Genomic DNA, 10,290 nt, shown 5'->3' on the forward strand with positions numbered 1-10,290 from the left:
ATGGCTAGCACTTATAAGGGTAGGCAACTGAAGGACTTATGATATTAGTTGGACCAAAATCGAGATTGTGTAGTAGAATCTGACATTGCTGAAGTGAGTCTGTTTGCCAAGGATGTTGAATCACTATCTGGAGTTATTGAGTTTTCACTGTTTCTTGTTCTATGATGACAATTATAATTTCCAAGCTGTCGTTAGTTATGATTATAAGTAGATTGTATTGCAAGCAATTGTATACAATACTTATCACCATCTTATATTCCCAGTAGATGGTAGATGATACAGTGTCAATGCCAGTGTGTAGCACGGTGGTATCAATGTCAGTGTGCACTGGTGCTGGTGCTGATAGGGTTCTCTGCTATCATGGCAGGTGAGCAAAGATGTCCCTTTGTATCATATCCTGCTAAATATAGTAATCAAGTTAAAATATGTGCCAATGATCAGTCATAGGTAATTTTGTAACATGTTATTGATTTGTTCCAGCGATGTTCCAACAACACCCAATTCATATTGTATAAATTTAGCACGCAAAAGTGGTGCACTCCTTGGTGTATTCAAGTTGAAAAGTAGGGCAACAATTCTCCATGTTGAATGCTGCCACAAATTTTAAACATCAGTTGAGTGAAAGTTGTAATAATTAAGAAAATAGATACATTTATCATCCTATGGTAAATTTGGAACAAATTCAATGATACAGCCCTATTTGTGCAACATTGATTTAAATATATAGTATGACCTTTGTACATCCAATGGTTACACTGAGTGCCATGATTAAATAGTAAACTTTCACTATTTATGGGACAGCAGCATTCCCTTAAAATTTTCAACATGTGATCCATTAATCACCCTGCCTGATTCTAAACTTGTTTTTTACATTTCAATTCCAATTCAACTCACTAAGAGCTAGCACATTTTCCTTGCTGCCTGTTGTGAAAGACATTTAACTGACAGCAAGATCTGAAGAAAAATGATTGAACATTTGAATTCAAATCTTACATGGGGTGAGATTTGAGGAAAATTTGGATAAAACACATTTTACCTGTTGGAAAGGAAATTTACCCCAATATAAGATTTATATCAATCAATCATTTTTCTTCAGATCTTGCTGTTGGTTAAATGTCTTTCTTTTACAATAGTGGCGTTCAAAGTAATTTCCTGAAAACTCGGTAAGCTTGGTAAGCTCCATGAAATGTCGGCAAACTTCGATTAAGAATTCAAAGAAATGTCGACATAAGTGTGGCTTAGGTCGGCATCACAGTTGGACTTCAAAACGAGACTTAGTGGTAAAAAATGTGGTCAAAACATCATGATGAAATAGCAATAGTTATATACATGTAATGTACACAAAGCTATTCGACGTGATAAGGGTGCAAGACAAAAGGTGCGAGGCAAAGGGCGCAGGATGAAGGTGTGAGACAAAGGGACAGGACGAAGGTGCAGGACGAAGGTGAGAAGTGGATTAAGGCTTGTTGCGGTAGCGGAAGCAGGCACTGTCGCAGTTGCAGTATGTTTCACGCTCGCAGCAAGCAGAGTGCTTGAGAGCAGATGCTGAGGGAGCAGCAGACGAGGGACTCTTCATGCTCCCAGAAGCACGCCGTCCAGCTTTACCAGTCTTCTTAGTGGCAGACGTTTGTACAGTTAGTACGGGACGGTTTGTGGGCGTCTTGCTGGAACAGTCCTTGCCACAAGTACACAGGTGTGATTGAGCATGATATGAGAGTGAGAAGAAACTTGCGGGACCAGGAACAGATCAGGAGTAGATGGCTGTGGTTGCTGCTGCTGACGAGAATCGCTCATGAGAATGTCTTGTTCAGCAGAAGCAGACCCGCCAAGGAGGGACTCGCCCTCAGGTTGGGTGGGGACATTATTACTGTTGCTGTTGCCATCCTCGTTCGTATCGTCTAGTTGCTCGATGGGGGTGTCAGCCATTTGGTCGTCTTCGCCGTCGTACTCCTCACCTAAAAGTTCATCTAGGGGAAGTTTGATAGTGGGATGGTAAATTCTAAAACCAGTTGCGCAGCCCCCACTAACACCTTCCCAGTAGCTCATGGGGTTAGATAAGGTGGGGGTAGAGTAGAGTAGAGCAGTTGGGCCAAACGAAGTACTAAAGATGGGAGGGAAGTGGAGTTTTTCTTACAAGGGGTGCAGGACGAAGGTGTGGGGCGCAAACGATGGCGTGCGACGAGGGTGCGCTGCGAGGGTGCGAGATGAAGGTGCAGGCAGTGGATGTCAGGCATGTAGAGCGTTGTCGCTGTGCTCGTCATCGAGCAGAAGAGCCGCCAACTAAAATTGAATCTCCGCTTGAAAATGTTGCCATTTCCGGCAACAGTGTCCCCTATTAATGCAGGTGATAAGCTTATCTCTCTCCTGATCCCCAGATGCCTCGTCTCTCTATGTGCAATCAGCTGCTTGAGCAACTGGATGAGGCTGAACTAGCCTTAGCCAAGGCCAGGCTAGAGCGTACTCTCATTACTCTTAATGATCTCTATGATTCCGACTCCTCTGACTCTGAATCTGAATCTGAATCTGATTCTGATCTTGGCCTTGATCTAATGGTCACTCCTCCATCTCCTCTTACCCCACAATTATCCGACCTTTCAGATTCTTCTTCCAGTGATGGATCTGACGGCTTCACTACCCATTACAACCGCCTTCATGATACCATCACAGCTCTTCGCGATGAGGTCACTAGGGCCCGTGTTCTTCATAAACTGGATGCACCTCCTATGTGAGCCCCCCAGATTCAGCTCCTTCATGACTTTGGGCACTCTCGGCACCACCTCTTCTGCAAGAAATTATGCATTAATCCTGACATCTTCGACGATATCCTCGATCAAATTTCTGATCACCCTATTTTCACTAACCGGTCAAACAACCCTCAACTTCCCATTGCCATTCAACTGGCTATATTTCTCAACCGTGCTGGCCATTATGGCAATGCTATCTCACCAGATGATGTGGGCCAATGGGCTGGTGTGAGTGTTGGATTGGTAATCAATTGCAGTAACCGTGTGATGATTGCCCTCCTTGATCAGCATGACACATTCATCAATTTCCCTGCTCCTGACTCTGAGGATGCTGAGCGTGCTCAGCAATATGTTGAGGCCAAGTCTTGCCCAGAGTGGAGAAATGGTATTTTTGCAATTGATGGCTCCACTATTAATTTGTATGAAAAACCTGGTCTTTATGGTGAGGCATTTTATGACAGGAAGTCTAACTATTCCCTCAACTGTCAGGTATTTTTCTCTCTTATTCTAATGGTTAGAAACTAATGAAAAATTCAGGCAATCATTATGCCGCATAATCTCCTCATTGCCGACTATTCACTTGGTCACCCTGGAAGTACACACGATGCTTATGCCTTCAAATCTACTTGTGTTTACCAGGAACACGACACACTTCTTCCTGATGACCATTGGATTTGGGCTGATAGTGCATATCCACTTGAGAAGTGGTGTATTCCACCTTTCAAGAAGCCTCGGAATGGCAGGTTGACAAGGGACCAGAAGATCTTCAATATTCACCTATCCAGGGTATCTTCTAATTTTTCTGCTGATTTTTTTGGAATTTTTACTGATTTTCATTGATTTTAATTCATCTAGGTCCGTGTCCGCATTGAGCACACATTTGCTGCTTTGAAGGGGCGTTTTCAGTCTCTTAAGGAGCTTCGTCACCCTATGCAGACCCAGAAAGACCTCCAGATTACTCTGCATTGGGTTAGGTGTTGCCTTATCCTTCACAACATGATCATCAAATTTGAAGAGAAACGCAACAAACCTACAACCAGATGGGCCATTCAAGAAGGGAAACATACTCTGCATCCAGAATATGAAGGACCAGATGGTAATGAAGTGGTGGGTGATAGCTCATATGCAGGCACTCCTGGTCAAGCACACAGGGCCAGGTTGATGGACCAATTATTTGATAGTCCTCACTCAGATGCTCAGCATAGGCAAGGATAAGTTGAAACAGGTATAGCTTTGACATACAAATGTACTACATACATGCTAGTAAGTAGGTTGTAGGATTATCAAATAGCGGCGAACAAATGACAACATGTAGCAAAAAGAAACAGCGAAAAAAAACATATGACTAAGTGCGCGCAGGAACATCATGGCTTGTTGATCTTGGCATATTCAATGCGCAAGAGCATCACCTGCCTCTCTAACTCGAGAGCCTTCGCATCCGCTTCCCGCAAACGAATCTCCTGGTCCTTGCTCTCCTGCAGCCATTGATGGATGAGCGCAGCGTCCGCGTGCTCGTGGGCGTGCTCCTCGCGTATGAAATGGTGCTCCTTGTCTTGGCGATTGGCGTTGAGCTTGACCATTAGGCGCTCGTTCTTGAGCTGGTATAGTGCGAGCTTCTCGGAGTGCACACTCTCTAAGTCGTCATTCAACAACTCAACTTGTTCCTGAACCTCCGTTCGGAGACGCTTCTTCACCGACTCCCTGCTGCTCGGTCTCTCGGAGGGCGACGTTTGGGACGTCGGAGATGCCTGCCAAGGGGAGGACGGATTGGACCATTGCAACGAAGCCTTCGATGAAGAGGTGGGGGAAGAAGTGCTCTCGCGCATGATCATGTGATTGACATGGGACTTGAATGAGCTGCGACTGTCGTGGTTGGAGGTGCGGGGAGGGGGTGCCTTGGGAGGCGACGGAGTGGGAGAGGAAGGTAGCTGTCGCTTCTTTCCATGTGCCTTGTTCGATTTGGGCGGGCTGTCCAAATTATACACATTCTCCTCGTCACGACAATCTGTGTCGTCCATACAAAGGTCCCCCATACCATGAGCAAGGGGGCCATCATCGAAAGGTGGGTCATAGTCAGATTCCTGGGGGGCCGGAGAATAATCTTCACGGCCGAATGACCGGCTACTGGGAGGAAGGGGCATATGGCCGAAGTGGAGGGGGGAGCTTGTTGTGCTGCCTGCACAGTTGCTTGCAGGAGCTTGAGAAAAACCCCGTTGTGGGGAGGAGCCAGCGGCGGCGGCGGCGGCACTGGCTCCCTGAGCATATTGAGGGGAGTGGTGTGGTTCCAGGGGGGTAGCAGGACCACTTCGGCTGCCTCCAACACTTGGAGGAGGGTGGGCATAGCTCGTTTGTTGGACGTGAGTGTTGTCACCTGCGCGTGAGGTAGAAGGACCCAAGGGACGAACCGTGTAACCGAGCTGCGGGGAACCAGCACTGCCTGTGGCAGGGTTAGGGATGATTATGTTGAGTTGCGGATGGGTGTCTGAAGGAGGGTTCCGCGAACCTCCCGCCAGACGAGTCAGCGCGTATAGGTCACCGGCGTGGTCAGCACCTGGTTTTGATGAGCTCGTTTTGGCAGAAAACGAGGGGTTGGATCCCCATATCCGGTAGAGGTCATTGTACCATGGAAATTCTTTCTCGATTTTACCTATGAATTTGTTAGCGGTATTGATAAGACATGAGTGGGATACTCACGATGTAAGTTGTCAGACGCCTCCGAGTCAATTGGCACGATGCTCGCACCTGTAGACTCAAATTCGGCACGAATATCATGGAATTTAGTCCTTAGACTTCAGATCATCCAGTTAGCACAGTTGCGATAGACGGAGAAGTACTTACAATGTGATGCGATTGGCCACAGAGTCACGGAACTTGATGGGGTTGGTGGCATACCAACTCCCATACGTAGCATCGTCGTGAAAGATTACCTTTGCAATCACACTGTAGATCTCCCCTTTGTCCTTGCCCAATGCACGGCCCAAGTCAGCGTGATAGTTGCTGGACTTCTTACTCTCGGTCGCAAATAAGATGGCACAGTCTGGCGGATGCTCGACGAGGAAATCGACGAGCTTGTTGGTGGGCATAGGGACGTTATGCCACGAAATCGTGGCTGGTGATGAGTCTTGTATATTAGCCCCTCCCCTTCCCCGTCTCCCCCTTCCACGAGTTGGTGGGTCCATTCGTTTCCCGGTGTTGTCCTTGCGACATGGTATGTTGATGTTTTGAGAGATGGTCTGCAGGCGTGCAGACCGACAAAGTCGTGGTCGTAGGGCAGGCATTACATTTCACACTCCGACGACATGTCGATGTTCGCCATACTTGACTAACCCTGAACTTCAGCGAAACTCAAGATACTTTAGCCGACGTTTCACGGAGCTTACCAAGCTTACCGAGTTTTCAGGAAATTACTTTGAACGCCACTAATGTCAAAATGATTCATAAAATGTGGAATTTCACTCAGGATTTGTCCACTCATCCAATTTTTTTCATTTTTACTGTGTCAAAATGTATAGTAAGAATGCCAACTTTATCATCAACATTTCAAAACAAATCTTGCATAGTGCAAAAAAAACCGCCGGTGTGTCACAATGTGATGGTGGCTGCACCTGACCAATCAAAACGTGTGAATTTGACTTGTGACCTCCTGGGTAAAGACGATCCGGACACCACCCGAGTTCTTCCGGTCAAACCCCGCACTTGGTGTTCTCACATCCTCCATCAATACTTGTATCAAGTACAACAATAATAGTCTCTGCTCATTGAGCACGACGCTCTGCTCAACATGAGTGCACCAGGTCCAACGATGAAGACCTTTCAAAAGCGTTTTTATACTGTCATTCCCCGCTCCATATCTGCATCTTCACCTTCCACATCCCCAATTTCCCGTCGACGATCTGGCTCAACGCCTTCTGCTCGTTCTCTTTACAATGCGCCCATCAATTCCTCCAGTCCACTTGCTTTTTTTGACTCACCGCCTCCACCTCAGCCACAGCCTAGCAAACCCCACGTTCTCTCAACATCCCGCCTTCCTGTCAAGGCAGAGGGCGAGGGTTCTGCCCATCAATCACATGGACAGCCCCCATTTTCCTTGGCTCTAACATCACCTCAGGCAAACTCAAATTCCCCTCCCCACACTCCCCCTTCACACCAGTCTTCCTCTTTCTTTCCTTACTCACCGTTCGCGCCGATACCCTTTTACAATATCGCCGTCGCAGACTCCGTCACCGACTCTCATCCACGAGAAAGGAAACAAAAGGTTCGCTACCATCTGGATGTTGGCGCTTATGGCATACCGAAGAAGACCAAAGCCCAAGTCTCAGGGAGAGGTATAGTCATAGGCGGCGGCAATGGCAATAGCAATAATTGGCGAAAGATTGACCCCCACCCTCAGAAAGAGGATCTCAGTTTCGCCGTCCAAGTTGGCGAGGATGCCTATTTTATACAGGAGAATGCTATGGGCGTTGCAGACGGTGTTGGCGGTTGGTCAAGAGCCAAGACACCTGGTATGTTTGAAGACTTTCATCAGATTCTTCGTATCCTTATCCATATGTCTCAGACGTTGGTTCATCAAAGCATATCTCCACAGATCCATCACCTAGTGCATTATTTGCCCGCCGACTAATGCACCACTGTTCGGCAGAGGCCCTCCAAGCCGAGACCTTATCATTCCGTCGCCGAGATGCATCCCCTCCTCGGTCCAAATCACCCCACCGGCATCCGGCATCCACGGCCCACAATGCTGCATGGCCCTGGAAGGCCAAAATAGACGAACTTCATGAAGAGCTCGAAGACTCTTTAGAGGATCTTGAAGACGGACTGGATGTCCTAATGATCCTCGAACGTGCATATGAGACCACTCTCAAGGCTCATGTTATTCCAGAGCCTCCCTGTCCGCTTACGAAGGCAGCCTTATCTCCAGGACTCGCATCCATACCTGAGGAAGCACCTCTCACCAACTGTGCAGATTCCCCACAGTCCACCCCACACGCACCAGAACTTTCCCTTCCAAAGATGATCCCCCTCATGACAGGCTCTTCAACAGCGCTCGTCGCAGTCCTCCAACACTCTTCCAGCACGCCTCCCCCAGCTACCTCCCCACCCCGCCCATTCATCTTCCAGAATCCTCCAGATACAGCATCTCGCAAAGAAACTCATGACGCAGTACTCAAGATCGCCCATCTCGGAGACTGCATGGGTATGCTGGTGCGCGACGAGAACATCGCTTGGCGCAGCAAAGAGATGTGGACAGCCTTTAACACACCTGTGCAGCTCGGTCCCGCATCCTCTGCACGCCCTCTAGACGCCCAGATCCTCAGCCTCCCAGTCCAATCAGACGATATCCTCATTCTCGCTTCCGACGGGCTCTCTGATAACTTATGGGATTATGAGGTACTGGACGAAGTAGTACGGTTCAAGCGGTCTTTCCTAAAGAGTAACGGGGAAGGTGGTGAGGGTCTTTTGGGCCGTCGAACGCTAGCAGGCATGCTGAGCGAGGCGCTCTGTTCCCGTGCGCGTCGCGTGAGCGAGAGAAGAGGGCGAGGAATCGAGGACGGCGTGTTTGATATGGAGGATGAGGTGCCGTTTGCATGTCGTGCAAGAGAATCAGGGAAACCATTCAGAGGCGGCAAGATAGATGGTGCGTTTATTGACTTCAAGACTTGCACTGTTCTCAAGAGTCTGCAGATATTTCAGTATTGGTGGCTGTCATATCGCCCGCTACTGACGTCGTACGGAGCTCCTTGTAAGCACCAGTATCTATTGGAATCACTCGACAGATTGTTTTTTGTTTTCTTGTGGTCTTCAACACCCATCGCTCTACCATATTTGCATATGTATTACAAACTACCTTGGCAGTGCTCTCATTCATATTTTGTATAGATAAAATCTACGCTGCGCCGAGATGTATAGCAGCATATTTTGTACAGAGTATCTAACCGGAGTTGGAAAGTAATTTGAGCCACCTTCGCTGTTCTTGCTACATAGAACTACACCGGGTGTTCAGTCCCTCGCTCCCCCTGCACCTAACTGCTGAGCTGATTCAGGGCCGAGCTCCCGGGTCGTGAATCTATCTTGTGGGAGGTCCTTCGTACTGCGTTTCCATCATGATTGATACTTAATCGTCGCTGCGGTCGCTTGAAAATTTTGGGCGCCTGTCATGACCGCCTTTCCTCACTTTCTCAAGCTCGTTCACTACACCTTTCATAGTGCATGGAACTGGATTTTCCCTACTTGCTTACCTGATACTAGTGTCGTGGGCAGAAAGGAATTGGCCTCTTGGCAGATGGCAGAACGGCAGAATGGCAATTGGCAGAATGGCAAAAGTCGGCAAAATGTATTGTGAGCGTTTTTAGCTCTTTTCAACTATGTTTGTACTATGGCAAAAATGGTTTTGAGTACTACACTAAGCTATACTCATGAGTCAAAAGTGCATCAATATCATACCCTGATGCACTCTCTGAGCTTTGATTGAGTACATTGATCTCTTCAGCAACATCAGTAAACTACAACTTTCTCACAGAGGTCACACACATGGGGCCTCACAACAGTAAGTCACGAGGCTCCACAGTTCACACAGGCTCACAGTTCATAGCGACACAACAATTACAGTCGCTCATAGCTAAACAAGACTCACAGTTAAACAGGGCCAAGGTCATAATCTAGTACTATAAAGTTGTTTGACTTGAGGCTCAGCCGGACTCGAACAAAAGTGTGACAAGAATTGATTCGGAACATATGGCTCAAAGCTACATAGCATAACTATGGAAATACCAAATATATAGACAAGGACAACATAACACAAAATGATGATACAAGACCTCGAATAATCAATTAAGAATTATTCCAGAACGTCGCCTGTGTAAACCTTCCAAGTGTGAAGCATTAGAATCAACAATATTGCAAGAGAAAGGACACACGTACCACGCAAACTTGATGGACCTTGTTCTTGTGACGGACGACTGGGAGGGATGTGGGACCAACCGTGGTCTCTAAAAACAACTCTCATACATCCCAGCCCAATATCTGTCTGATCTATCATCTTCTCGGCTGCTGCTGCACGGACTCTGAGCAGGCTCGCAAACACCTCATTTTCCCGTATCATGCAGTCTGCAAGCTCTTTCTGAGCGAGGAAGACATCACGCTTGGCTCTTGCAAGATCCAGCACAAGGCTTGCCTCGGTGTTAGTTGGTTCATGGACTCCGGGCTATTCCAATATAAGGTGTGATGAAAAATGGCGGAAATGACGACTCGGATGGACTCACAATTGAATTTACAGCTTCGAGAATTTCGTATAGGTCACATATACCACGAGGTGCTCCCTCATTGTATTCATTATTGGAGCGAGAAGAATCATCAGGGCAGGAAGCAAGTGCTGACAGTGATTGCAAAGTAGCGATATTAAACTTGAGTGATGAGGATGACATGTCAGTATCTGGAAAATGCCGAATTCAAATCTGATTTTGTTTCGCTAAGTCTGTGACTCAGAGATATCAATATCAGCGCCTGAGCGCCATGGCACTAGTTCCAAGTCATTGCCCATCGTGCGGAA

General features: G+C 47.3%; 2 protein-coding genes across 2 annotated transcripts; one reads left to right on the forward strand and one right to left on the reverse strand.

Moving 5' to 3' along the window:
• Nucleotides 1–6,433: 6,433 nt before the first annotated feature.
• F5891DRAFT_1120785 (uncharacterized protein) lies at nt 6,434–9,032 on the forward strand. The gene is made up of 2 exons (XM_041363841.1): nt 6,434–7,246; nt 7,300–9,032. The coding sequence occupies exons 1-2, from the start codon at nt 6,526–6,528 to the stop codon at nt 8,619–8,621; spliced, it is 2,043 nt and encodes a 680-aa protein (XP_041216510.1). The 5' UTR covers nt 6,434–6,525; the 3' UTR covers nt 8,622–9,032.
• Nucleotides 9,033–9,568: 536 nt separating this feature from the next.
• On the reverse strand, nt 9,569–10,165 carry F5891DRAFT_1201391 (uncharacterized protein; the record flags this gene model as incomplete). Its single annotated transcript, XM_041368879.1, has 3 exons — nt 9,569–9,606; nt 9,663–9,945; nt 10,004–10,165. 3 exons carry the CDS (start codon nt 10,163–10,165, stop codon nt 9,569–9,571), a joined length of 483 nt encoding a protein of 160 aa, XP_041216511.1.
• Between the last annotated feature and the right edge of the window lie 125 nt (nt 10,166–10,290).

Source organism: Suillus fuscotomentosus (genome assembly GCF_016647785.1).
Source record: "Suillus fuscotomentosus strain FC203 chromosome Unknown F5891scaffold_295, whole genome shotgun sequence".
NCBI classification, from domain to species: domain Eukaryota; kingdom Fungi; phylum Basidiomycota; class Agaricomycetes; order Boletales; family Suillaceae; genus Suillus; species Suillus fuscotomentosus.

Coding starts and splice junctions, on each gene's coding strand:
- F5891DRAFT_1120785 (XM_041363841.1), top strand. CDS start 6,526: ATGAGTGCACCAGGTCCAACGATGAAGACCTTTCAAAAGCGTTTTTAT. Junction 7,247..7,299: donor GTCAAGAGCCAAGACACCTG/GTATGTTTGAAG, acceptor CATATGTCTCAG/ACGTTGGTTCATCAAAGCAT.